The sequence below is a fragment of the Molossus molossus genome, unplaced genomic scaffold, assembly GCF_014108415.1.
Source record: "Molossus molossus isolate mMolMol1 unplaced genomic scaffold, mMolMol1.p scaffold_m16_p_18, whole genome shotgun sequence".
NCBI lineage: Eukaryota > Metazoa > Chordata > Mammalia > Chiroptera > Molossidae > Molossus > Molossus molossus.
Window position 1 is genome coordinate 64,766,961 of NW_023425353.1, and position 25,691 is coordinate 64,792,651.

The 25,691-nt window shown below is 55.8% G+C and overlaps 5 protein-coding genes across 8 annotated transcripts; 1 reads left to right on the top strand and 4 right to left on the bottom strand.

The window, feature by feature from the left end:
* Nucleotides 1-1,275: 1,275 nt before the first annotated feature.
* TUSC2 (tumor suppressor 2, mitochondrial calcium regulator) lies at nt 1,276-4,269 on the bottom strand. The gene is made up of 3 exons (XM_036267543.1): nt 3,937-4,269; nt 2,696-2,816; nt 1,276-2,527 (listed from the first exon to the last, which is right to left on the bottom strand). The coding sequence occupies exons 1-3, from the start codon at nt 4,080-4,082 to the stop codon at nt 2,462-2,464; spliced, it is 333 nt and encodes a 110-aa protein (XP_036123436.1). The 5' UTR covers nt 4,083-4,269; the 3' UTR covers nt 1,276-2,461.
* Nucleotides 4,270-5,012: 743 nt separating this feature from the next.
* On the bottom strand, nt 5,013-13,563 carry RASSF1 (Ras association domain family member 1). 2 transcript variants are annotated; one of them, XM_036267031.1, is made up of 6 exons: nt 13,219-13,563; nt 11,280-11,386; nt 7,373-7,477; nt 6,871-7,168; nt 6,635-6,750; nt 5,013-5,965 (listed from the first exon to the last, which is right to left on the bottom strand). In XM_036267031.1, exons 1-6 carry the CDS (start codon nt 13,466-13,468, stop codon nt 5,819-5,821), a joined length of 1,023 nt encoding a protein of 340 aa, XP_036122924.1. In that variant the 5' UTR covers nt 13,469-13,563; the 3' UTR covers nt 5,013-5,818. The 2 variants fall into 2 exon arrangements, with proteins under 2 accessions (XP_036122924.1, XP_036122925.1); XM_036267032.1 differs by lacking the exons at nt 11,280-11,386; nt 13,219-13,563 and adding an exon at nt 10,560-10,795 and having other exon boundaries at nt 5,016-5,965.
* A 150-nt stretch (nt 13,564-13,713) lies between these two features.
* On the bottom strand, nt 13,714-17,891 carry ZMYND10 (zinc finger MYND-type containing 10). 2 transcript variants are annotated; one of them, XM_036266692.1, is made up of 12 exons: nt 17,703-17,891; nt 17,330-17,438; nt 16,331-16,447; nt 16,153-16,206; nt 15,899-16,036; nt 15,735-15,823; nt 15,542-15,642; nt 15,030-15,202; nt 14,672-14,797; nt 14,468-14,589; nt 14,222-14,347; nt 13,714-14,135 (listed from the first exon to the last, which is right to left on the bottom strand). In XM_036266692.1, the coding sequence occupies exons 1-12, from the start codon at nt 17,879-17,881 to the stop codon at nt 14,060-14,062; spliced, it is 1,410 nt and encodes a 469-aa protein (XP_036122585.1). In that variant the 5' UTR covers nt 17,882-17,891; the 3' UTR covers nt 13,714-14,059. The 2 variants fall into 2 exon arrangements, with proteins under 2 accessions (XP_036122585.1, XP_036122586.1); XM_036266693.1 differs by lacking the exon at nt 15,542-15,642 and having other exon boundaries at nt 15,030-15,284; nt 15,731-15,823.
* Nucleotides 17,892-19,474: 1,583 nt separating this feature from the next.
* Nucleotides 19,475-22,862, bottom strand: NPRL2 (NPR2 like, GATOR1 complex subunit). The gene is made up of 11 exons (XM_036266689.1): nt 22,703-22,862; nt 22,097-22,188; nt 21,837-22,005; nt 21,574-21,682; nt 21,054-21,190; nt 20,866-20,963; nt 20,708-20,744; nt 20,493-20,586; nt 20,301-20,418; nt 19,886-20,028; nt 19,475-19,804 (listed from the first exon to the last, which is right to left on the bottom strand). Exons 1-11 carry the CDS (start codon nt 22,778-22,780, stop codon nt 19,737-19,739), a joined length of 1,143 nt encoding a protein of 380 aa, XP_036122582.1. The 5' UTR covers nt 22,781-22,862; the 3' UTR covers nt 19,475-19,736.
* Nucleotides 22,863-22,961: 99 nt separating this feature from the next.
* LOC118633121 (cytochrome b561 domain-containing protein 2) lies at nt 22,962-25,613 on the top strand. Of its 2 annotated transcripts, XM_036266690.1 has the most exons (4): nt 22,962-23,073; nt 23,482-23,633; nt 24,066-24,103; nt 24,802-25,613. In XM_036266690.1, exons 2-4 carry the CDS (start codon nt 23,507-23,509, stop codon nt 25,303-25,305), a joined length of 669 nt encoding a protein of 222 aa, XP_036122583.1. In that variant the 5' UTR covers nt 22,962-23,073; nt 23,482-23,506; the 3' UTR covers nt 25,306-25,613. The 2 variants fall into 2 exon arrangements, with proteins under 2 accessions (XP_036122583.1, XP_036122584.1); XM_036266691.1 differs by lacking the exon at nt 22,962-23,073 and having other exon boundaries at nt 23,095-23,633.
* The last annotated feature ends 78 nt before the right edge of the window (nt 25,614-25,691 follow it).

The window sequence follows — 25,691 nt, forward strand, 5'->3', positions numbered from 1 at the left end:
GAAGTGGGCACATACCCTGGAATCTACCCCTGAGGACCAGGGAATCCAAGACATGGCATGGGAGGATGGTGTCCCGGTACTACCATGCTGGCTCCACAAGGGACACTAGCTTTAAAAGGTTCAAGGGTGGGGCCCCTAGGGAACAAAGACCAGGCCAGACTGTCCCAGGGCAGGGACACTTCCTCAGGCAGCCAGCAGGAAGGAAGTGAGCAAAGCCCAGTGGGAGGGAGTGGGGAAAGAGTGACCTGACCCCCATTGTTTCCAGCTTTGGGGTCAGCTGGGGCAAGCCCAGCACAGGGAGTTCTACACTGGGAGATGGATGCCATCTGGCAATGCAGAACCCTGTCCCTGGGGCAGTCAGTAGGCAGGACAGCAGAGGATGACAGGACCTTATGTCTGATACCTTATTGGGAAAATGGGCAGGTGCCCAAAGAACTGTAAGTCCAGGTTGCACAGTGTGATCCTGCCCCAGACCTGACAAGTTTAACTCTCCAAAAGATTAGCAGGCCAATTCCCCAGACCGAGAGGCCTGTGTGCTTGGACTCCCTCCTCCCTAACTGGGAGTCAGGCTGATGGCCAAAGGCTGGGCCCAGTAGTGAACCAGCCTGAGAGCAGGCCCTGAGAAATATAAGCCGAATGTCCACAGAGGGTAGGCTGCAGATGAGATGACTGGTGGCAAGGAACACAGGAAGTACTGGGTTGCTGAGCTTTGTCTGCTGGAACAGAGGCCCCAAGCCCCCTCTCCTGGTGGTATCCACAGGCAGCCCTGGAAGGAGGGAGGTGGATATGGGATGCAGAGCCTGGAAGTAGACCAAGGGCATGGTGCCATTCACCTGGCTGCTGTCCACCTAAGGCTGGGTCTTGGAAGTCCGTAAGATTCAGGCTGTTGCCTCATGTAAGGTCAGCTGGCACTGCTGGGGCAGGACAGTTGCTCCAGGCCTATCTGAGGTCACACTCTCACCTCAGTAGACAGGTGAAGCCAATCCCTATGAAGCATCTCAAAGCCTTTCAATTTCAGGGGTACCCACCTACTGAAAACAATATAGACAAGTGAGTGGCCCTCCATCCTAAAGGGGCCTGTAATGAAGTCTGTGTGCGTACACTGCCACCTGCTGGTCATAGCTGGGATGCCAGCAGACTGGGCTCAGGCTTGCCCTTGTCCTTGCTAGAGACAGGGGGCCAGAGTCCTAGGCCCAGGGCTACCTACTGAGCCCAAGTGGTGGTCTAGATGCTGGATGTCACAGCCCCAAGGATGCCACTCTTGTATGCAGGGTCTACAAATAATTTTATTGAAACTGAACAAATAACACAATAGCCTTCCTAATTGGGGGTCACCCTCCCCACACCATTTCCCACACTCTTGAAGCACAGAGCTTGCACAGTAAGGGATTTTTTTTAAAAAGTCGTTTCTGTTTAGAAACCAGACTGCCCCAACAACATCACGGACTAGACTATTTACAAACTTTCACATTTTAAGTATTCTTTTTATAGTTGTTCTCTCCTTTCTGTCCCTATCCAGGGGCTCTGGTACTTTCCCCCTACTGATCCTGAAGGGATGGACATACTGTAGAAGAATGGGTGATGGGCTCCTTCAGGTACTGTCCCTCACTACAGGGTGGTGGATGGTGTCCTCCCAATGTGTGTGGGGGAGCTGGTACAAAAGGCAAGGAAGATCATATGGAGGTGGGTAGGGGCAACTCCCCATAGGCACAGGCATCCACAGCCCTTCCTGATCCCAACCTAGTCCCTCTCAATGGGGGGAGGAGGAAAGGGTGCCATCAAGGGACAACTAGTTACAGTGGGGAGGGATCAGCCCAGTCCTGGGTAGCTGGAGAAGCCTCCCACATCAGTCCCTATTCCTATTAACAGCCAGCAAACTGTCCACTCATCTGGGGGTGGGAACACATGGGCAGGTAAATAGGAAGAATCAGGCTTGCGTTGCCCCCAGCCTCTGTCAACAGAGGAGGAATCGAGGTAGCAAACGGCTGAAATGCTCCAACGAACAGGTAAAGGAAGTGAGGAAAAGGAAGTTCCCACTTGTGTACAGCTCCCACAGCCCAGGGGCTGGAAAAAAGACCTTACTTGTAAAGTGCTGTAGCCCCTAGTAGGGTTGGTCCCTAGGCAAGCTTGGAAGAAAGGAGGCCAGGCAAGGGCTCAGGAACCAGACATTCCCAGTCAGCACGTGTCCTGCCATGCTCCTTATAGGGATTACTGGGGAAGGTGGGCTGGTAACTCCACCCTTAGCCCTCACCAGCCACCAGCCACCTCTTGTCCAAATGCAAACCAGCACCCAACCAGTACTGCAGGACTGCCCTGCTCACAGCTCACAGCTGACAGTTCCAGGCCAGTGGAGTTTATTCAGGATTGTGGCTTCAGCCTAGGTTCCTCAGTGGAAGCCACACTTTGAGCCTGAGGATTTCTTGCTGAGGCAGGAGATGCTTAGGCCTGCAACCCCCCAGGCTCACACCTCATAGAGGATCACAGGGAAATCCACGTGGATGTGGGGGGGATCCAGCTTCACGATGCCCTGCCATGGAAACAGGGGCCAGTGAGGGTCATCTCAGTGCCCCTACTCCAGAAAGCCTTCCTGTTCCTCCCAGCTCCTCCCCTAAGAGCCCCCACCATGACAGTAGACCCCATCTGGGTCTACCTCAATACTCAACATAGGCTCTATGACTACTGCCCAGCCCCTCACCTGAGGAATCAGGTTCTTATGCACCCGCCTCAGCTTGGCCCGCTTCTGTCCGTTCTTGGTGACGATTGTCTCCTCATAGAATTCGTGAGCCAGATCTCCATCCTCATCATAGAACATGGACCTGTGTAGAAGGAGAAGGGAACAGGCTGGGCTGGAGCCTCACGTCTGGTCATAGCAAACACCACAGACCACCAGGAAGTGTGCCCACGTCCAAAAGGGGAGGAACAACCTTGGTGGAAGAAAGGGACGATAATATGCCTGGAGAATCTCTTGCTTAGGGTCTGGGGCCTACTAGAAAAAAGTGGGGAGTGAGGTAATGGCCAGTGCTACTGTCAGATCCCGAGAAGAAAGACTATACCAGGGCACACTGTCCAGGCAGCCAAGGCCAGTTGTCATCACTGGTTTGTTCAACAAGAACAGCCACTGCAGCATCAGGCCCTTGCCTTCACTCAGGACTTCTAGAGTGGGCAGGATGGTGGCTGAGCATGTTGCTTTCCAGAAGACACTGCTGGCCCAGGGCCAACGCCTGAGATAGCAGCTGCTTGAGCTAGGAGGGGGCCTAAAAGGAAAAAGGCTGAATCCATCCCACCAACCCCGGGTGGCTGGTGCAGCCAAACTGCCACTGTTGGGTCTCTCCAGTATTTACAGCCAAATCTTCAGCATCACATGAATGTCAGTCTCCAGAGGACCACCAGGGCAAGGTCAATCTAATGTTCCTATCTGGAGCCCTGGGGAAAGGCGGAAGGTCAGTGCTTCAGATCTGGAGAACAAATCCGGGTGAGGGTCTTTTTTCCTAGGCTCCATGCCCAACACTAGGACCCGGTCCTGCTTTCCCCACCCCCTACCCTCAGAGGTCCAACCTCACCACTGTGGGAGACGATTAACAGCCAAAACAAAGGGTCACTCTCCCCTCAGAAAAGGGAGGCTAGGAGCCTTCAACTTGCAGGCTGGGTTTGAGGGGACAAGAGATATCCTCAAGTCTCAGAGCCCTTATCTTAGGTGCCCCGTGCGTAAGCCTGCCATAGACAAGCTACAGACCCACTTTTCTCTCCTAGGGAGATCTTAAGAGCAGTCAGGCCTCCAGGAACCTGCCCGGCTTTCCACATCCCTTGCTCCAAAGGGAACCTAAATATGGGAGTCGTCCTAGCTCGGGTGCAGGTATACGGCGGCGGGAGCTATTTATGACGCACACAACCTGCCCGCCCGCCTGTCCTCCCCGGGGCGGAACCCCACGCCCTTACCCTCGGCGCGTGAATACGAAGGGGGGCACGACTCGGCCTCGCGGACGCACCAAAGCTTGCTCAGCGGCCGCCGCTTCCGGGCAGCCGCCCCCCGACGCCGAGGCGAAGGGCCACAGGCCCCGAGCTTTGGAGCCGCTGGCGCCCATGTCAGAGCCGCCGGCGCATGGCGCACCCTGCGGCCGCTTTCCTCTCACAGGGTCGTGGGCACCACCATACCCTGCCTCGGCCTCCGCTCGCAGGTGCCGCCGCCGTCTTTCGCAGGCTCCACTGTCTCCACGGAAACCTCACTTCCGCTTCCGCACGCTCCTCATGCTGCCCCTGACTGGCTGCTTCTCCCGTCGATCGGCAGAGCGGGACCAATAGCCACCCTCAAACACTAGGCACCCCATCATGCACTGCGAGACATCAGGTCCCGGCAGGCCCCTCTCCAGCTGGGGCAGGTCTCACCCAGGAAAGCGGCGGCTTGTCCGGCACGCTTCCTTGGCATGGACGGCATCTCTGACGTGCCCGCCCCCGAGGTCAGGTACAGCAGGCCTGCCCAGCCACCAGTGTTCCCCTAAACCAGCACTCTGGGACGTGACCCCACGCCAGGCCTCGCGGCACCTGTCCAGTCTCATTCTATTCCTACATCGTTTTTGCGATCACCACTGGGAATGTGGAGAAGAAACCGAATTTATGGAAAATTAAAGAATTGGCCAAATGTCATATAGCCACATTAGGCCTTACGAATTCAAATTCAGTGCTCTTTCCAAACCCACCAGAAAATATGCTTCATGAAGGCAAGAATTAACAGCTGTAGTTTAGGTGCCATGAGCCACTAGTGGTAATAGTATTTGGTGAAGCGCCTCCCACAGGTTGCGGGGTGTGTGGTTTCCCTAAGCTCCAGCTGCAGCTGCTATTCTTGCTCCCACCAAGACCTGAGCCCCAGGGTGCTGAGATGATATATATCTGTACCCCAAATCCTTCACAAATCGGTCCCATGGTGACCCTGAAAAGGTGCTCTGTGAGCCTATCCATCACCCTGCCATGAAGAGCAACTAGGGCTGAGGGCCCGTAACAGAGAATTCAAAAGTGGAAGAATCTTAAATCTTTATTCAGCCAAATTTTCCCAGGCCCCAGGCCCCAGGCCCTGATGATGACTGTTACCCCCACCCCTTTCCCCACAGGAGGCATTTATCTGAGGCCACAAAATAGTGTACATTCACTCACATCATCAAAATACCTGAAGTAAAGACCCTGGCTTTGATTGGCAAACAAGGCATGGACGCGGACCAGTGCCCACACTCACACAGACCGTGACCCAGGGACATCCTCCTTGGAGGAAGCACTGGGGCACTGTTGCTGCACTGTGAGCCAGCACACCGATTCCCGGGTGTGTGCAGAACCAGAGGGCACTGTAGAGGGAAACGTAGATCCTTCCTTGATGCCTGCCCTATCTTGAACACCCACTATTGGCTTTGATAGGGCTGTCCTGAGACCCCATCCAAGACCCAAAACATAGAACCTTTCCCCAAAGATGAGGGTCCTCATCCTTGCAAACATGACCCTATTCTGTTTGTTGGGTCTCCAAGATTCTCATATCTGAGACACGAATTAAGGAGACTTCTGCCTGCTCTACCCTAGCTGCAAGCCTGGAGCAGCTTCCCAGGGCAACCCTGGCCCACCATGACTCACGAATGGCAGAGGGTGCAGAGCCATGCTCTGCTACACCCATGGGTGGACACAGGGAGCCAGCTCCTTCGCTGTTCTCTAGGTTCATTCCACCAGCAAGATGAGGGCCTCCACGCACACTCATTCCTCAGGCCACACAGGCCCTGTCACACTCACACGGCATGCCCTTTGTGCTGCCTACTCTCCTCCTTCCACCCAGGGGTATAAGAGGTCACCCCAGGGGGCAGGCATGCAGGGCCTCTTGGATCTTCTGGCGGCAGTAGGAGTACTTCTGCAGGATCTGGCGGAGGTGTTCCTCTTCCTCCCGCTGTAGGATGCGCAGGAAGTTGTGTAGTTCGGGCATGCTGAAGGCATCCCACTGTAGGGGAAGGGGTGACAAAGGCTGCAGCAGGCATAGCGAAGCCAGCAAGCCCTCCCCAGAGAAGACCAGAGCATCATGGTCACACAGCTAGGATGGGGCTTTCTAAATATTAGGTTCTTGCCTGAATGATCTGTGCTAGGATTCCCACCAGGTTTGTATAGAAGACAGGTCCCATAAAGTAGAGCAGTCACCTCACAGACAGGCGGCCAAACCAGATGTTCCCATTTACATTAACAGGTCATTCCCACAGTCTATGAGTCTAATCCCACTTCATGCACCCCCAATACATTGGAACCAGAAAGCTTCCAGGTAAAAAGTCCTAATGTCTGAAGGGGAGCCTCCAGGACGGCCTGGGTCCATCTCTGTGGCTTTGATCAGGTCTGGGATCACCATATTGTCAGATGGACTCCTGCACCTCCTAAGGACTTTCCACAATGTGAAAGAGCAGAGTACCAAGACAATCCTCCCTGGCTTCTTGAGACAGACCCTAGACCTTGGCATTAATGGCCAGGAAACCTTCACTTTAGCCACCAGGCTCACACACTCCTAGAGAGGTGTTGTAGGGCCTGCCCTTCTACCCTATTCCTCCTCTAAGCCTTACTGTAGCTGCAACCCATCAACCCTGCCTAGCGACAACCAAGAAATGAAAGAGGGTTGTGTACTCACATTCACCTCCCCAGAATCATTCTCCTTCAGGACAAAGCTTAGGGCCTTCTCACTGGGCCCTGCAAGGAGCCGCAGCCGCAGGGGCTGCTCATCATCTGACAGCTTCCGGAGGCACACTGAAGGCCAGGCAGGGGAAGGAAGTGTTTGATTAGTGAGGCCCAGCTCCCTTAGCCCCTCCATGCACAGGTGCATGCATATATACCCTCACACAAGGTGTGGTGAGGTGGAAAGCCCACCTTGGCCATGGCGCTCAGCACGCTCAAAAAGCGCAAACTTGCGGGGGTCATCCACTACCAAGAACTTGCGCAGCAGGGCTTCGATGACCTCTTGTGCCCGTGTGCGTGACAACACATGTAGGTGCTTGACAGCATCCTTGGGTAGGTAGAAGGAGGTGCGGCGCCTCACGGCTGTGCTCCGCCCTGGGCCCCGCCGGGCATCCTGCAAGGTGGGTGGCTTCTTGCTGGAGGGCACTGAGACAGGGCGCACCAACTTTAGTTGAACCTTGATGAAGCCTGTGTAGGAGCCGTCCTTGTTCTGAAGAAGAAAAACCAAACCATGACTAGGTTCCAGGTGAGAAGGAACTGATTTGGGCACTGCTAGTTCACATGGCGCTTGGCTGGGTGTGAAGAAATCACTGCTTGGACCCACCCAAGAATACCTCAGCTGTGACCTTTTGGACATCTGGCACACAGCTGGGTTCCTGCCTCTTTCCACACCCCTTCCCAGGCTGTTACTCACCAGGCTCATGAAGAGATTGCTGTTGATCTGGCCATTATACTCCTTGATCTTCTGCTCAATCTCAGCCTGAGAAAGGTCAGGTGTCTCCCACTCCACAGGCTCGTCCTGAAAGATGGGTCAGCACGCACCCTTGAGGAACCCTGCCCACTACAATGCATGTCACAGGCAGAGAGGTAAGCCCTGGGTGGGCCACTCTGAAAAAAAGGGCTCTGGGGTAGCCTTTGGAAACTGATAAATCTCAAGTCTGTTGAGAAGAACCCATCACTGCTCCTGGTCCTGCAAGCTATGGATGAAGACAACAAAGGCAGAATCATTTGGTTCCTCTTTGCCCGCTGACTGGGAACAGTCTGGGTGAGGCCCTAAGGGTACTTTAAAACCAAGGCAACTAAAGGCACAAGGCCCGGGGCCAGGAAAAGAGGAAGAACTCTAATTTACAGTGAAACTAACTCTCAACTGCACAGACTGGTCCCAGCACTTTCGTAGGTGGGGCTGGTGTGTCCTGAAGAAGGAAGCCCGCTTTGCCACTCTGCTCTGGCAAAGGGCCAAGACCCACTGTAGGGTGAGAAGTGTGAGGATTGGTGCACATCAGGAGCCCTGCCACCAGTGGACAGAAGGGGAAGGGCAACCTCTACGACATGAACACCCCTTGGCAGAGGACCTGGGGCGAGCCCTGCATGTCTCAGACATAGTGAGGAAACCAAATGACAAGTGATCATGCCATTTGATCTTGACCCAGGCTGCACAAAAGGTAGCTTCAGGCAAGGTTCCAAATCTGCCACAGGTGAACAGGTAGCATCTTGGTAGAGTCAGTCCCACAAATGCCAAGAAGGTAGGTTGCTGCGCCTCCTCCCTGTTGTGTGGATATTTAGTGCAAAGATTACAGCTCCACCACGCAGCCTCCAGGAATTAGATTCTTATCGGAAAGGTGGAGTATGGACAAGGGCAGACAGGGCACTGAATGAACTTTCTTCTACCAAACTCCCTTGGCCCCATTGCATCAGCCTTACTTCCTTTCCTATTGATGTCAGATAGGCCCTACTTGGAATGGGAGTGTCACAAGCACAGCTGAGATCACAGATGACTAATGCCTTGTCCCAAGTTCCAAGGGAGTTCCCACAAGAATAACCTTGTGCCCAGGACAGCCAAGCTTCTCCCTGACTGCTGCTTTGGAGTCCCCTAAGCTTAAACCATCTGATGGGGACAAAACAGGAAGACAGATGAGGGCATAGGGTAGAGTTCACAGTCTTTTAGCTGTGCTCTTTACCAAAAACTTGCTGCTGAGGATTAAGGCTGGGGTTCCAGGAAAAAGGTATTGGGAGAGAGGTGGGAACTGAAGCCTGTTTGCTCTCTCAAGCTTCCAAAGGTATCCTGGATGAAGGAGAGCATCGAGAAGTGAAAACTCGAGCACAAACCTTGTTGAGGACTGTGGGAAACCCCATAAGGCTTGTAAGAACAAATGTTGTGGAGGCTGGGAATAAAGGGTGTAAATGTTGTTCAGGCCCAAGGAGAGGGCCTAGGACTGAAAAGAATGCCCCAATGAGGAGTGCCAGGATGAGAGGGATGCTGAGCAACAAGAGGAAAGCTGAGCAGACTGTAGTGCCAGGGCAGGAAGGAAGATAATTCTGTTGATAGAGCAGGGTGGGCACAGGGATGGCACTAACTTATTCCCCTTCCTTGTGATGGCTCTGAGCTCCAGCTTGGAAAAGAGAAAATTTGCTCCTTCCTCTTCCCTTCTCAAGTAATTCAGGGGCCCTGGACTGGGATGCAGCCCTTCCTTCTCCAGGTGAACCTCTCTAGGTTTATTTACTCATAATACAAGGGACATGGACGGGAGGCACTGTACTTTCCATACCAGGATTTTAGAGGAGGAAGAGTTTCTTTTTCTGCTTCCAAAGTTGCCTGGTGGAGGAGGATTCCAACAGCCATCCCAGAGGGTTGCACCGCAGTACCATGGAATTTCCCATCTCTTACACCACAGCAACCCACCTTCCACTCTGCCACTGTCCATAGTGGCGCATGGTCTTATTTTACATACAGCTGGAGACTTCCCAGCCTCCTTTTCAATTGGTTAGTGTCTTGTGGTCTTCTCACCTTTCCACAAAATGGCTCAGGCATGAGAGTTTCAGGGATCCACACTCAAACCTTGCATGCAAGCTCTGGGCTGAGGTTTTGTGGTATAAAATGTTCATCTAAAGAAATATCCACAACTCCCTTCTCTTGGCTCATGTAAGGAATTCTAATCCATTGCTGCCATATATACTGAGCTTCACAGTCCCCATCTTTCCTGATGCTCTTGCCACAGTGCTCCCCTGAGGTGTACCAGCTCCAGAACAGTTAGTCATCTGAGCCTGGCCGTAGCACTCATGGCACACGGCAGAGGTCTCTAAGAAAGGGGACACCTAGGAGACTACCCGAGGCCTAGCTGCTCCAGCACCACACTTTATAGTCCTGGATTAGTAACTCCTCTCTCTTGACCCCTCCCTCTGGTATTTTACAATCCAGCCTTCCCCACCTCTTGCGGATAAAATGCTCCGGGATGCTTACAGTCCAAAACAAGGCTTGCTTCCCATCCATTCCCAAATCCCATACATCCCGACCCACTCCAATTTTAGCATATGTGCTCCCAAAGGGGGCACTCCAGATCCACTCCAGAGTGGGGATCAGAACCCTCCACATTCCAGCAGCTGGTGACAGGCCAGGGCCGGCAAGAGGTGGAGATTCAGCTGGTCCCATCCAGGAGTGTATATGGAGGGGCGAAAACCATCCTCGCCTCTCTCCTAAAAACCCTTCTCGATTCCTTGCGAGGACTCCTCCCTCTCCACTTCCTCCTCCTGGTTTCTTCCCAGGGCGGGTGGGTGCGCCCGAACGCGGAAATCGAGGTACTGGTCCAGACTGCGTAGTCGGCTTTAGTCATGGGCGGAAAATGCCCGTCCCTGGACTACCCCAAGCCACGTAGCTGCTGCCCCTGGTCCAACCGGTATGTGACAGAGAACAAGGCCTCAGGCACCCAGTGCCGAGGCGCTGAGAGCCCGAGACACATGTTCCACCAGCTGGCCCCAAACTGACCCGGGATCCGGCTGACGGGAGCGCGGGGCTGCCCACAAACTCTCCACAGGGAAACTCACCGGGGAGGGGTGGGGTCCCAGTGACCGCCCCAGGCCCGCTGCCCACCACCTCCGGCCCCCACCTGGTCCCGGCGCGGCCGGCGCACCAGCGAGGTACGCGCCGTAAAGTACTGCTCAAGCTCCGAGTCCGAGTCCTCCTGGCTGCAGTAGCCACTGCTTGTCGTGCTGCTCCAGGTCATCTCGAAGGAGGGCGTCCCCGCGTCCGCTTCGCCCATCGCTGCGCCCCCGGCCAGCTAACTCACCGAGCCCTGAGCTCCCGAAGCCTCCAACCACCGCCCCAAGCGCGAGCACGCGTCGCTGTGCGCGTGCGCCGGGGCCAGAGTCAGCGCGGCAACCTTAACCGCTGAAACGCGGCGGCAGGGTCTATCTTGCTCTCTTCTCATTGGGGGAGGAACGCTCAGGGGCGGGGCCACGCGCGCCTCGCCCCCGGGAATGAGCTCATCGCCGGGGCAGCTGAGCTCAGCTCCGCCCGCAGGTCTCACTTCCCTTGGGGAAGCAGTCGGCGGGTCTGTGCGTGTACGCATGTGCACCAGCGTGGCCTCAGGACCGGATGCGGAAAGGTGCGGAAGTTGCGCGGGCGGCGGGCCTGGGTGGCTGGGACAGTCCGAGCGGAGGCAGCACTCCAGCACCCCTTCGAGCCCGCGCGTGGTGGCCACTCTGCCGCGGGAAGTCCGGTCAGAACGCTCCTTGTGCGTCAGGAGGGCCAGCCCTAAGCTACGCCCGGCACGGGGCCGCTCGCTGCGTGCCCCTGCCTCGCCTGTGCGCCCAGGACCCAAACTCACCACGTTCGTGTCCCGCTCCAGCGCTGGTTCCCAGCCAAGATCCCGGGGGCCGCAGCAGTCCAGGCAGACGAGAGCACGGCAACGGTAGTGGCAGGTGAACTTGCAGTCTGCAGAGAAGCGTGGCCGTGAGGCGGAGGAGCCCCAGCTCCAGCTCCCAGAAGGGTCCCAGGGACGGAAGAGAAGCCGCAGGGTGAAGGCCCTGACCTAACTGGCTTTATTTGAGGCCCCATTACCGCCCACAGTTACACAGATTCTAGTCCTGGCGTCTGTAAACAGGCGGGCGGCCTCAGGTGGTTACGGATCCAGGCCTGTTCAACAGTGGAAGCCCCACCGCCTAGCGCAGAATTTACCCCATCCACATTGTCAGCCCCCTCCCTCTGCCCCCCTAACACTCTGATCTACATGGACTCATTGCAGTCAGGCCTGCCCCTCTCTCCGGGAAACCGCCCTGGTCAGGGTTCCAGCAACCTGTACACTGCTGAATCCCGAATGGTTTGATGCTGCTCCCATCGGTTCCCGGGGCGCCCACGGCCCCGGTTTTCTCCTACTTCCCCACAGCTCCTGCTGAGCTCCTTTGTTTCTGTCTCAACTCCCAGATCTGATGGAGGAGTGCCATGGAGACTCAGTCTGGATCACTGCCCTGCTCTGTGTACCCTCACCCCACCCCAGATCCAAGGCGTCCATCACTGAGTTCCCCCTCCGGTCAAATCCTATGCGTCAGTACCTTCACTTGGGTGTCTAGTAAATATTTCAACCCAACAACGCCAAAATTTATCTCACTTTTCTCCCCTCACTTGACCCTCACTAGAGTTCCTTATATCAGTAAAAATTGCTATTCTCACAGTTGTTTGAGGCAAAAAAACCCAACTCATCATTGATTCCGCCATGTTTCTGCCTCTGACACACACCCAAATTGTCCTGTTTTTCATTTCCTTGGTCACTTTATTTCTGGGGAACATTGCAAGGTCCCAGCCCTTGTTCATGTTTTGTATTCTGTCACACCTCCCGTTCTGCTCCCAGCTGAATTCAGGACAGGCTTCTGTACTGGGTGTGAGGGTCTTCATGCACACACAGACAGGCCTAGGACATCTTCCTTAAGTTCTTAAATGGACCAGAGCAGTGATTTTTAGCCTAGGCTGCACACTAGAAAGGTGTTTTTTATTTTATTTTTATTTTTATTTTTTTGGTACGTGCCCCTAGTGGGAACCAAACCCAGGACTCTCTGGTCCGCAGGTCAACGCTCCAACCGCTGAGCCAAACCGTCCAGGGCTAGAAAGATGTTTTTAAAAGTCGATATACTCCCAGTGATCAATTCAACAGGTCTGAGGTCTGGGCCAAGCATAGGGTTTTGGAGGGCTGCAAAAGCATTCTAGCTGGTGAATAACCAGTGGGAGAGCAACCTCTGCTTACTGTTGGTACCAGGGAGGGCAGAAGGACCTCAGGTATGTGGGTGGCTATATTTCACGTTTTAGCACCTGGGTGACTTGGTCTGTGATAGGTGTTTGCTATATGAAGGCAACAAAATTCCTGCTTTCAGGAGACCCACCCAAGTTTCTAACTTTTTCCAGGGTCCCTCCCATAGGTGGGTAAATTCCTTTCACCCCAGGTATCCTGGGAGGGGACATGGTGAATGAATCTTTGGGAAGGCTCAGGCCTGGGAATATGGACTTAAGAGACTGGTAGGCAAAAAGCCTTTCTCAAAAAGGGCCAAGGTACACACAGGCAACTGCTTCTACCCAGCTGTGCCCCCGACGCAGGTGCAGTGTGGCAAGAACATAAAACGTGTGCCCACACTCTCTTCGGTGATGGGGTAAAGTAATGGACCTGGTCCTCAGAGATGTCCCAGCCTACCCCCTCCGTGGCAACTTGACCCGCAGAGACAGTGCTGTCTTTTAACCACTCCATCTCGCTCTAACTAGCATTTGGGGCTGCTACTCACGCGCGCACTGCAGGCCCTTGCGCACGACGCCCCAGATGAAGTCACCGCAGAGGTCGCACCACGTGTGCGTGGTGGGCCCCGCAGGCTGGAAGCGGTGGCCACGGCCCCGGACCGGCTGCCTTGCTGGGTTTCGCGCTGTGCCCGGGGAGATGCGTAGCGCGTTGGCACGCTCCAGGCGGGTGCGACCTGGGCCGGAGCGCTCTGCGGGTGCCAGTTCCCGCAGCTCAATGAACTCAGGCTCAGCGGACATGGCCCGGTCCGCCCTGCTCCGGCCAGTTCTGGGAGTAAGAGATGGTGGGGCGGGCGGGACCGTGGGGCGGGCCCCGATGCAGCACCGCCCCGGAGATCCAGGCAGAGCCGCAGAGAGCTGAGGAGAGCGGCGCAATGGAAACCTGGGCGCCAGGGCTGTGACAGCCGACCGGCAGGCTGAGTGGGGCAGCAGGGGCGACGGCAGAAGTCCCCGCCCTCCCTTCATCCCCAGAGCAACTCTCCTCCCCCTCAGGACAACGGCGAGGAGGGCAAAGGACCACGCGGGAGACAGGCGTATTTCTGGAGACCAGCTTTACACTGCAAGAGGAAGAGGGTCCCCACATCCGGCCCTCGCCCTTGCCCCAGCCTGCCCCAGCTGAGGCAGCAGCGCCCTAAGCATGCCCGCTGGGTGGGGCAGGAAGTGGGGAGCGCTTTGTTGGAGGAGATGGGACAGCAGCTCCACCCTACCAGCTCTCCTCACCACCTGGGAGGCTGGGGCTCTTGCAGAGGCCAGGTTGAAATCCTGAGGTTCAGAGGCACCTTCTAGCTGGGTGGTATGGCATTGGTGGTCAGCCCTCAGCAGCTGCAGCCTTCACTTCGCTCTGTCACCCTGGGCTGCCAGGACACAAACCTTTCCATGCTTCTCCCAGTGCTTGACTTGGCACTCCCTGCAGGCAAGTGGGCCAGTGAGATGCAGTGCTTGTGGGGGGTGTGGGAGTGGGGTTTGGGGGCCCAAGTCCTAGGATACCCTCACCTGCAACAATACCACTCATTTTGGCATCGTGAGCAGCGTTTGGAGGCCTCTGCACCGCAGTAGGCACAGCGGGGCCGCTCTGGAGCCACTGCCTCTAGCACATCCAGCCTGTAGGTCTCAGCCCACCTGGGAAAGGGGGCAGGAGAGCATGGCTGGGCCTGGTGGGTGGGGGCACAGGAGAACCCCTGCCCACGTCCATGTCTTCTGCATCCCTTCCATGCTGTCTGCCAGCCCAGCAAGACTTACCTTCGTGCCTGCAGCCGGAGGTCCTGCTCTGAGGGGCTGAATACATGCCGCAGCTGATGCTTGGCAATAGCCTTCCACTTGCCTTTGTTCTCTCGCTCTAGCCGCTCCCAGATTTCTGGAATCTGGGGGAGAGAAGTGGAGAGTGGTAGGGAGGAGCTGGCAAAGTGGGCAGTGGTCCTGAGCAACTAACTTCCTATTGCCTACCTGTTCAAATACCAGGTCCTTCTTAGGGGGCTGGGGTTCGGCCAGGGCCAGCTGGGCCAGGAAACCCTGCAGGTCTACCAGGTTGGGCAGCTGGTCGAGCAATATATCTGTGAGGAAGGCCCGAAGCTGCAAGGGTGTGCAGGGGAGGCCAATGTGAAATGGTACTGACCAGAGGGTCAAGGAACAGGGAGGGCCTAGGCTGGGCTGAGTGTACCTTCGGGGCCCATGTCCCACAACTACTGTTTCCTGAGGCCCAGGGTCTTGGAAACAGGACTGGGGCTGAGGTGGGTGGGCAAAGACAAATAACAGAGATGGCATAAGGTCAGTGCTGGGGGTGGTGAGGGAGGAGTTTCCCTACCTTGAGTAGCTGTCCTTTGGCAAAGCTTGTGAGGCAGTAGCGGGCCCGGGCCTCGGGACTCAGCAGCAGGTTGTACAGGGCAATCCACACCTGCCCGTCCAACTTGCTCATCTTTTGCTGCTCTGAAGGGGCCACTGTTTGCCAATGGCCCCCCTCAAATTGCTGCAGCTTGCCTGGGGAGAGGAAGCAGCATACTGGGCGCAGACATTGCTTGCTCTTTGAGTGAGCCAGCTGCGTGGGCTGGGGGACTGACCACTGCCCTGGGCACAGGAGTTGCCCACGCTGTGGGGCTGTTCACTCCAAAGCATAGTGAGTCCTCAGTAGTGGACACATGGGCCCTGCCTGCTGCAGAGCCCAGTCTAGGCCCACTTTTGGATGAGCCATCCTGATACTCACTGTGGGTTAGGGGACAGAGTTCGCCTACCTGTGTGCAAGCTGCCTACCCCCATCAATCCTGGAGGATGTCCTGGAAGCCATTAGCTGGGGCTTAGGCAGGTGGAGGAGGACCTTACCTCCATCCTTCCGACTCCAGGGACTGTGCTCCAGCAGTTCCACCAGGAGGCAGGGCAAGTTGTGGGTGCTGAGCATGCGGCTCAGGGTGCTCAGGGAAAGGCTAGGGGCGAGGGTGGAGGAAGGTGAGTAGAGGCGGCAGGCCCAGCCTCCCAGGCCTCCACTGCAGGGCCCAGGCTGGGCAGGGCAGCCCACCTGTCCACACAATCAGTGATGTAGCGGAGCACTGAGAGTGCCTTCAGCGCGATCTCAAATTCCATCAGCTCTGCCTGCTTCTGGAGCTCCTGGGGAGTGTGTGGCTTTCAGGTCTGGGGGAGCCTGGGTCTAGCCCTTGCCAACCCCAGGGAACCTCAACTCACCTTCATGGGGGTGTTATACTGGAACTCCTCCTCCTCAGGGGGGCCACCATGGCCACTCCGGGCCACCAACAGTGTCAGTTTGCGGTGGCAGTAGTCCACCAGATCCAAGACGGTATCCTCTGCTGACTCGCACACCTCCTGGGGGCAGGCAGAGTGGAAACATTCTCTCTGGTGCCCCCATCCCCAGACACAGTCCCTCATGCCACCAGGCCCTGGTCTGGGGCAGTGGCGAGTGGGTAGGACCGGCACCTCACCTTATGGAAGAATACGGTCTCCAGGAGATTGATGATGGAAGCCTCATGGTGTACCTGGCAAATAAAGAAGAGAACAGGGTCCAGGGCTACTAATGAAGGGATAGGGACTGTCAACTATCCTCTCTAGTCCAGGGCCCTTTGACAGGGTGGGCGGGGTGTGAGCCAGGGGCCAGCTCACCACCATATATATGGGGAAAGTGTTCTGGGGCTTGAAGTCCTCCAGTTTGCACAGCACAGGGAACACCTTCTGCTTCCACATCTCCACTGCAATCAGCTCCCCCACCAGCGTCGGGATCTTTGCGGGGATGGGAAAGGACAGGGGTGAGGTAGGCCTCCCTTTGCCTGGCAACCCTCCCATCCCTGGCTCAGCCTAGTCCAGCTCTCATCAAACACCCCTGGACCCCTTAGACTCTTCTATGCCCCATGAGTACCTTCCTGCACCTTGACCTTCATTTCTAGCTGTTTCTGACATCTCTGTGGGGACATTCCCCCATGCTTCCTGTGACTGGTCCTTGCCTTGTTCTCCCTGTATATGTGCCATTGTCCCCTTTTCCCCCATTCAGGTATCTCTCAGGCCAGCCCTCCTGCTCATGCTCTCCCTCTTGTCCCAATCCTCTGGCCTTCCAAGGCTCTTGTGTGCCTTGATTTCATCCTTAGCCAGGGCACTTCAAGTGCCCCATTCCAGAGGAGGAGGTGTCTTCATTTTTTCCTTGCAGAGGAACCCTTCTGTCAAGTGATATCTCAGGTCCTCTACTAGTGCCACCTCTTGGTTCATGTTCCAGCCAAGCCCATCCTGGTTTCTAACACCCTCTCTCTCAAGTTGGGAAGGCTGCCTCCTTTTCTGCCCAAGTTCCACCCCCACTTCAGTGGGGACCCTCTCCAATCTAAAAGTCTATTCAGGAATGCCTTTAGAAATTGAGCCCTTCCTCTGTAGTCTAGCTGTTGTAGTAGGATCCATGACTGTGTCCCTGTCGACCCACACTCTGCACCCAACCTGGCATGCCAGGGTCGTGTCCAATAGGGGTGCAAAATCACATGTGTGATGCACTCCTCCCCCTTTGGAAAGGACAGGTATACCAGCTGAAGGGAAGAAGAGATACCCAGGGTGCTTCTGAGGGAGAAGTGGTGGGATGGGGGTTGGGGGAAGGCAGGAGCCCTGCCTGTGACCCCAGCGTACCTTCCCATGGGTGACCAGCAGCTCCTGGATGGGCTCACCCTGGCTGGCCGTAGCGTCAAGGATGGCCTGCATGTTCAGCTTCTCCAGGTTCTCATGCTGCTGGTTCCACCTGCCCCAGAGGGTGTGTGTGTGTGTGCATTTGGGTGCACATGTGTGCGGTAGGAGTGGGGTTGGGGCTGAGTCCCATTGAAGCCTAACCTGATCCTGAGGGGTCAGAGAGGGCGCAGGACCATATACCCCTATCTTGAAGAACTCTACCTCCCCACCTGGGGCCCCTCCATACCAGACAACCCCTCCCCCCAATGTCGGAATTCCCCCTACTCAAGGGCTCTGACCCCATGACTCGGCCTGACCCTTGATTCAGCTGCCTCACCCTTCGGAGCCTATGTCGAGCAGCGGGAAGCTACGAAGTCCCCGCACCAACACGTCAGCCTCCCCAGGCAGCAGCAGCTCCAGGTCGCCCATGTCGGGGCTGGGGCCAGAAAAAGCGGGGTTCGGCTGACCCGGGGCAGCAACCGGCGCTGAGGTGGGGTTACCGACAGGCTCTGGCATCCGGCGGGGCTGAAGTCTAAGGCCCGACAGTTGCTGAACTGTTGGCGCGCGTGGGCCTCGCCGTCATGGAAACGGCTGGCCAGCTAGCGTCTGCGTCATGGGCCCGCCCCCTCCCGGAGCCTGCGCCCGGCGGACCTCCCCAGCAGGGATGCTTTCCTCCTCACAGCCAGCCCACACCGAAGCTCCTGTTCAGGGCTTCCTCGCACCCAGCTCCACCTGTTGGCTGGACCCCCGAAATACTGTGCAGGGCCCACAACTTTTCTCCATCTTAGTGCAAGCTACCATCACCTCGCATGAGGTTACAGCTGGGTCTTTTTACTGGACTTTTAAAGGTGTACACGAGCCATTATTGGAGGGTGACTCTATGGTTGCCTCTGGCCCTCAAATACTACGTCCAAAGCAGCTCGCCAGCAGCTCGCAGTATCAGGCTCTTGCTTCCTCTCCTTTTTCGGGACTTTGTTTCTTGCCCCTCCCCTTGCTTCCAATGTTCCACCCCATGGGCCTCGGGTTCCTTATACATTCCTAAGTGGTTTTGCTTCAGGGTTTCCGTACCTGTTCCTTCTGCCTGGAATTCGCTTCCTCCTTAAGGGCTCAGTTTAAGTCACCCCAGCGAGGCCTTCCTTGCCTATCTAATCCAGAGCCATCCCAGCTCCCATCCCAATTCACCCTTCATCACAGCTTTCTGATTTTCTTAGTTTTTTTTTTCTTTTTCTTTATTGATCTCAGAGAGAGGAAGGGAGAGGGAGAGAGAGATAGAAACATCGATGACAGAGAACATCAACTGGCTGCCTCCTGCATGCCCCACCCTGGGGATTGGGCCCACAACCTGGGCATGTGCTCAGACCAGGAATCGAACCCGCAACCTCTTGGTGCATGGGTGGAGGCTCAACCACTGAGCCACACCGGCTGGGCTGTTTCTTTTTTTTTTTTTTTTTTATCCTCACCCGAGGATATTTTTCAATTTTTTGTACAGACAGAGCGGGAGGGAGAGAGAGGAAGGGAGAGAGAGTGAGAAACATCGACGTGAAGGGACACATCGAGTGGCTGCCACCCGCACGACCAACCAGGGCCGGGGACAAACTGCAACCGAGGTACGCGCCCTAGCGGGAACCGAACCCGGGTCTCTCCGGACCGCAGGCCGACGCTCTAACCGCTGAGCCAAACTGGCCAGGGCTGGGCTGTTTCTTAACTTTTAAAAATAGCAGGCACTGCGGGCTGGATCCCCAGTAGAAGGAGTGCAGGAGGCAGCTGATCCATGTCTCTCACATTGATGTTTCTCTCTCTCTACACAAAAAAAATCAATAAAAACATATTTAAGCCCTGGCTGATCTGGCTCAGTGGTTGGAGCGTTGGCCTGTGGTCCAGAGAGACCCGGGTTCGGTTCCCGCTAACGGCACATACCTCGGTTGTAGTTTGTCCCCGGCCCTAGTTTGGTTGTGTGGGCGGCAACCACTCGATGTGTCCCTTTCACGCAGATGTTTCTCTCTCTCTCTCTCTCCCTCCCTCCCACTCTATCTGAACAAAGCATCGAAAAATGTCCTCGGGTGAGGATAAAAACAAAAATTAAAAAAAAAAAAAAAAAAATAGCGGGCACATTTACTTGTCCATTATCTGCCTTATGCACCAGATGGCGCTCCAGGGCACCAGGACCATGGCTCTGTCACTCACCGCAGGTTCTCTGGTGTCTGGCTCAGAGGTGGTATTCAGTCAAGGGAGGTTGAAATGGATGACTTTATTTACAGAAGTGACAGTCAACATTGAGGCAGGAGGGACCAGTCTGCTGGTCTAGCCCTCATGCACCAGGTAGGGCTTAGCAGGAGAGAATAGCTGCAGCTGTGTCCCGCCCCCACCAGCCTCACTTCCAGCAGATGATGATGTTAGGGTCATTTTCCAGCCGTTCATCCAGCTCCTGGTAGCTCATGCCTGGATGGTGGAGGTGACGTCAGCACACCTGGCTTGGCCACCCTGCCCAGATCCCACCCCAGTTGTCCTGGCTGCCTCTACCTGTCTTGCAGCAGATCTCATCGTAGCTATGACAGCCTGTGTAAAGCCGGGCAGGGTGGCTACGCTCCTCCCGAGATACCCGCACAGGGTACTTCTGTAGTCTCCGGATGAGGTTCTTCATAAGCCCGAACTGGATCAGCTTCCTGGGGTACAGGTCGAAGGAGATGGGGTAATGCTGTGGGTAGGCCTACTTCCACCAGGCCAATCTTTTCCTGCAGTCTCCCCTCCACTTGTTTCAGTGACCAGACTGGCTTCCAAGCCCATCACCTCCAGGAAGCTTGCCTGGACTAGCAGTGCCTCATGATCTGTTCACTAGGAATCTCCTGCTTTCTCTCTAACCCAGGGCTCCAAAGAGACAGACAGGGTGTATCTGTCTTCGGGCAAACCCCTCACACCCCAGGAAATCCCCTCTGACCGTTCATCAACACGCTGCAGCTGCTGGGGGTGGCGGCCAATGAGGTCTCTCACAGTAGTGCCAGGGCTCAGGCTGCAGTACAGCTGGAACACATCCCGGAGACTGGCCCTCTTGTGCCCTGTGGAGGCCAGGGGTCAGCTCTCCAGGTAGCCCTGCCCTCCCCGAGATGGCCTCCCCAGAGCCCACCATTACCTTGCTTGGTCACATAGGATAAACACTCCTCTTGTAGGGACTTGTCATCTACTAGGTCCTGGACCTTGGGTGTCGGGCAGTACACATTGGAATACTGGAGGAAGGTAGCAGGAGGCACAGGGGCCTGAGTGAGGGGCTTGACAGTCTGACATAGCCCCAGTCTGGCCCAGCCACATGATCCACTCTCCACGAAACCAGACCCCAGACTCACCTACCTGGAGGATGGATACCAGGGTCACAACGCCATAGTACCTGAGAGAGATAGCTGTGCTCAGCTTCTGAGGGCCATGCCTTCTCAGCCCCCATACTTAGGGCCCCTGGGCTCTTCCCTGGCTAGCAACCCTATCCTGGGTGTGAATGCTGCTCCACTCACAGCAGGTTCTGGATGGCGATGCGCACGAGGTTGAGTTCCACATCAGCCTCAGCTGAGATCTTCTGGACGTGACGGAAACCATCGATGTAGGGCAGGATCTGGGCAGAGCAGGGAAAAGTCAGTAGGGGTGGGATGAGGCCAAGGATGTGGCCTGCCTCGGGTATAATGCCCAGGGAGGGCTAGCACACCTGTTGTGTGGTGAGGTCCCACTGTGAGTTGAAGAAATCCTCCTTATCCTTGGTAAAGACGGGAACATCATACTCCTGAACCACAGGAGGGTCAGGCCGCTGCTCAATCACCTTCAGGTGGATGGTGTTGGACTCATCTGCAGGGAATCCACCCATATTCTCAGTGCCATCTCTTTCAAGAGGCCTTCAACCTCAATTACCATTCAGTCTTTCCAGCAACCCTTGAGGCAGGCAGGTGGCTCTGGGTAGCGCCAATCTTCTCCTTTTATAAAGTGAGAGACTGAGACCCAGAGAAGGGAAATGCCCATGGAACAGAGCTGGAGAGCTCTGCTGGCCACCCTAGCCCCATCCCCATCCTTATCGTGCACTGGACCCTGGACATCATCAACTCTGCTCATAGCTATTTCCTGGCCACAAATTTGTTCACGAATCTTGTCCTTGGCTGGGCTCACCATCCCATCACTTTCCTATCCCTCCTCTACCCCTCCGCTGTCTTTGCAGAGGCTGGGCCATAGCATACCGATGGGCAGAGTACACCGGCCTGAGGCATTTAGTTCCTCCAGCAAGATGGTCATGATGGGCACCAACTTCTGCTTGCTCTCCTCCGTTGACACGAAGCTGCTCTCTAGCTGGATGGAGCATGGATATCATGGTGGGCACACCCCAGGACCCCTGGCTGGCATCCTGCCCTAGCAGTTTCCTGGGTCTGAAGGGCTCTGGAGACATGTGAATACCTTCCCCAACTCTGCCTGCCCATCCACCCAAGCCCATCGTGTTGCAGACCTCCAGTGTGGTCAGGTAGCCTGCCAGCTTTTTGACAATGGGCTCAAGGGCACAGGTCTTGGCCTGGGCATCACACACAAAGCCCAGGTTGAAGAGCAGGGCATTGCGACTATACTTCTTGTGCTCGATGCACACAGGGCAGCCGATCAGTTTCTTCTCCATGGCTGTGCTAGATAGGGGAACAGATGGGAACAGAGTCAGGCTCCTCCCACTCTCAAGCTTGTCCACTCCTCCCGGGAACACCTCAGCTAGGGCCTCACACAGTGATGAGCTTGTTCTGCAGCTCTGGCTTGGTGATGATGTACACCTGGACTGTGTCAAACAGCTCCCGGGAGATGAAGTCCTCAGGAACCTGGAAAGGGAAGTGGCAAAAGGCTCCATAGCGGACCTTGGTACTAGGCAGGGTAAACAGGAAATTTCCTAAGACCTAAGCCCTCCTCTCCAGCGTTTCTCCTCTCTCCCATCCACCCAAGCCTACTACTCCTTTGTTTCCAAACACATGTTATGCTCTCACTTGCTTTCTGGCTTTTGCACATGCTGTTTCCTCTATCTGGCACACTCTCTCCTCACTCACCTGAATGCCTATGCATCCAGGGATACTAATGGACCACCCACCGCCACCTCTGGTGGGACCTGGCACCCCCATAGGCCGATTTCCCACAATCACTGCCTATGTGATGTTTGTCTGCTCCGCCACGCTAGGAGTCTGGGACCTGGGTCTGAGTATCCTCTCGGTTCACGATTCTCCGCGAATGAGAGTAGCGAGCCTGCGTGCGGCGCGGGGACGGGGATCCACCGCTTCGACAGCAGGATGAGCTCCCGAGAGCGTCCCTATTTCCTCACCGACCCCGCGAGCCTCATGGCACCTGATAGGTGATCTTGGGTCCCAGCGTGGGATGGAACTCGCTGAAGAATATGCACTCGATGCGGCAGCCGCTGCCCATGGCGCTCGTGGGACCCGGGACCTCTGGGAACACCTCTCAGAAGCTCCAAGGCCTCGCCACCGAGTCAAGCACGCCTGCGCACTCACACACCCATGAACCCGGCGGCTCAACAGCGCTTGCGCAGAGCGGCTCAGAGGCGTGGCTGTGGAGGGGGCTCGTCCCAGGAAGTCCCGGGTGGGCAGTCGTCACACCCGGAAGTGAGCGGCTCCGCGACGGAGCGGCGGCTCGCGCGGCAGGGTTCAGAGTATTCCGCTTTCTCGGGAGGAAATCACCGCGTCCGGTCGGCGCTGCGGGTGAGGCAGGCGAATCCCTAGCGTGGAGGGGAAGCATGCCTGCGGCAGTGAGGAGGCTGCGCGCGAAGGGCTTCAGGCTGCAATTTGGTCACAGCTGGGAACTACAATTCCCGTAGTGCTTCAGGCCCTGTCAGCTGGCGCTCCCGCCTGGCGACGGCGTGGTGCACGCCGGGATTTATAGTCTATTACAGGCTTTGCGCATCCTACCTGGAAGGTGGGCCGGTGATCACAGTTCAGATGCAGGTACATGCCGCCTGCCAGGCCGCCGGTCCTCGACTATTGTTGGTGCCAGTCTTTCTACTTTCACTTCTTGGAAGAGAGTGGCATTCCTGCCCTGTAACACTTGCTCCAGTGAGAGGAGTGGACCGCGGGCATCCGAGACCCTTGCTTACTCTACTATGCTTTCAGGCTACAGCTACCGGCCTGGTTGACCATGGCCCTTTCTGTGGAGACGGAGTCGCACATCTATCGAGCTCTACGCACTGCCTCTGGGGCTGCTGCCCACCTTGTGGCCCTGGGCTTCACCATCTTTGTGGCTGTGCTTGCCAGGCCTGGCTCCAGTAAGTATAATTTATAATTAACGTCTGGAAAGGAAAGTGCCACTTTTCCTGGGGAGCAAGGGCAGTAGGAAATCTTCCTGGGAAAAGCCTGGCTGAGGGGGGTGAAGTAGATGAGTGTGGGGGCTCTGGCAGGTTGGCCAGGCCCCAGAGTACCTGGCTTCTTTCCTTGCCTTGGTGCTCCACTTGGCAGCCTCTTGCAAATGCGGTGGGCAGGAAGGAGGACTGCCAGAGGAGTGGTAAAGCATGGCCTCTCTGATCTGGGAGGGATCAGGAAGAGGATAGGTATGGGGTCAGCTTGTTGCAGCAAGAGGGGGCTTGACTTTTGGCAGCACTTCCTTGGGTGATGGACAGTTTATTCTATTCAGCCTGTAGTTATTGGTGTGGCTGGGTTCGACTTCCTTAGACTCACAAGGCCTCCTTTTCTCATTCCAGGTCTGTTCTCCTGGCACCCTGTGCTTATGTCTCTGGCTGTAAGTAGTGGGCCTGGTCAGCAATTAGGGGTGGAAGGTAGCATAGATATGGGTGGTGGCCCTGGTGGCCTCTGAATCTTTATGGTCACTTAATATCTGTTTTGAGGGTAAGATGTGGGATTGCTGGAATTGCATGTTCCAGACTCTTGCCCATGAAATATATATCCCAGACTTGGACCAGAGTATTCAAGACCCAGGGCAAATGGGTGGGGTTTGTCTAAGCACAAAACGAGGCTTCACCCACTTCCAGGCAGGAAGCTTAGAAAATGCATTTGGGTGCACCTCTGTTCCTTTTTACCTTAACTTATAGTGATGCATCTAATTTCTCCTGACACACTGCACCTGCTTGGCCAGTTATGCCAAGAAATTCTATCCAGCCCTGTGTTGGGGAAACAGAGCTTGTAAATCATTTATAAATGCCACATCTCAAACCCTGTGTTTGCTGGGTAAGAGCAGAGATGTCATTTCAGAATAGCACCTAGGAAGAGGTATGGAGGGGTACCTCTTGCAGGTTACTCAGGGCAGATGTTCTGTCCCAGGTGGAGTTTTCCACTCCTGCCCCACCAAATGGATACTCTGTCAGTGGGGAGAGAATGGAAGGGAATCTGCTCAGATTGACTGGCAGCTTAGGTTATCTAAATCCCTCTTCTCTTCTGCTGGCAGCACCCTCACTTCGTTTCCCATCCTTGTCTCCCCAGTTTTCTTTCCTGATGACCGAGGCATTGCTGGTGTTCTCTCCTGAGAGTTCGCTGTTTCGCTCCCTCGCGCGGAAAGGCCGAGCACGCTGCCACTGGATACTCCAGTTGCTGGCCCTACTGTGTGCACTGCTGGGCTTGGGCCTTGTCATCCTCCACAAGGAACAACTTGGCAAACCCCACCTGGCCACATGGCATGGGCGGGCAGGGCTGCTAGCTGTGCTGTGGGCAGGGCTGCAGTGCTCAGGTGGGGTGGGGCTCCTCTACCCCAAACTGCTGCCCCGGTGGCCCCTGGCCAAACTCAAGCTGTACCATGCCACTTCTGGGCTAGTGGGCTACCTTCTGGGTTGTGCCAGCCTCTTGCTGGGCATGTGCTCACTTTGGTTCACTGCCACAGTCACTGGTGGGGTCTGGTACCTGGCTATGCTATGCCCTGTCATTACCAGCTTGGTCATCATGAACCAGGTGAGCAATGCCTACTTGTACCGCAAAAGGATTCAGCCATGATCTCTTCTCAGCCTCGAAGCCTGGATTTGCCCCAGTGTAGGAACTGGGGCCGGGACCTCCTGGAGTTTTTCAACTGACTAGGTCACAGGGACACCTCAGACACTGGGGCACTCAACGTTGAGTCTTGTGTGTGACATTTGTGCTTCTCCTCACACTGGAGTGCCTCCTCCTTCCTCATTGCTCTACCATCCCAGAGGAGCTCTTGGATCATGTGTCTGGATGAAACTGGAATTGCAAGACTGCCTTCCCAGCAGCTCAACTCCTACTTGTATTGGTATGTCCACAAATTACAGGAGAAAAAAAATTACAGGAGAAAAAAAGTAAAATAAAATTTTAAAAAGACTGAAAAGCCCTGGCCAGTTTGGCTCAGCAGTTAAGAGTGTCGG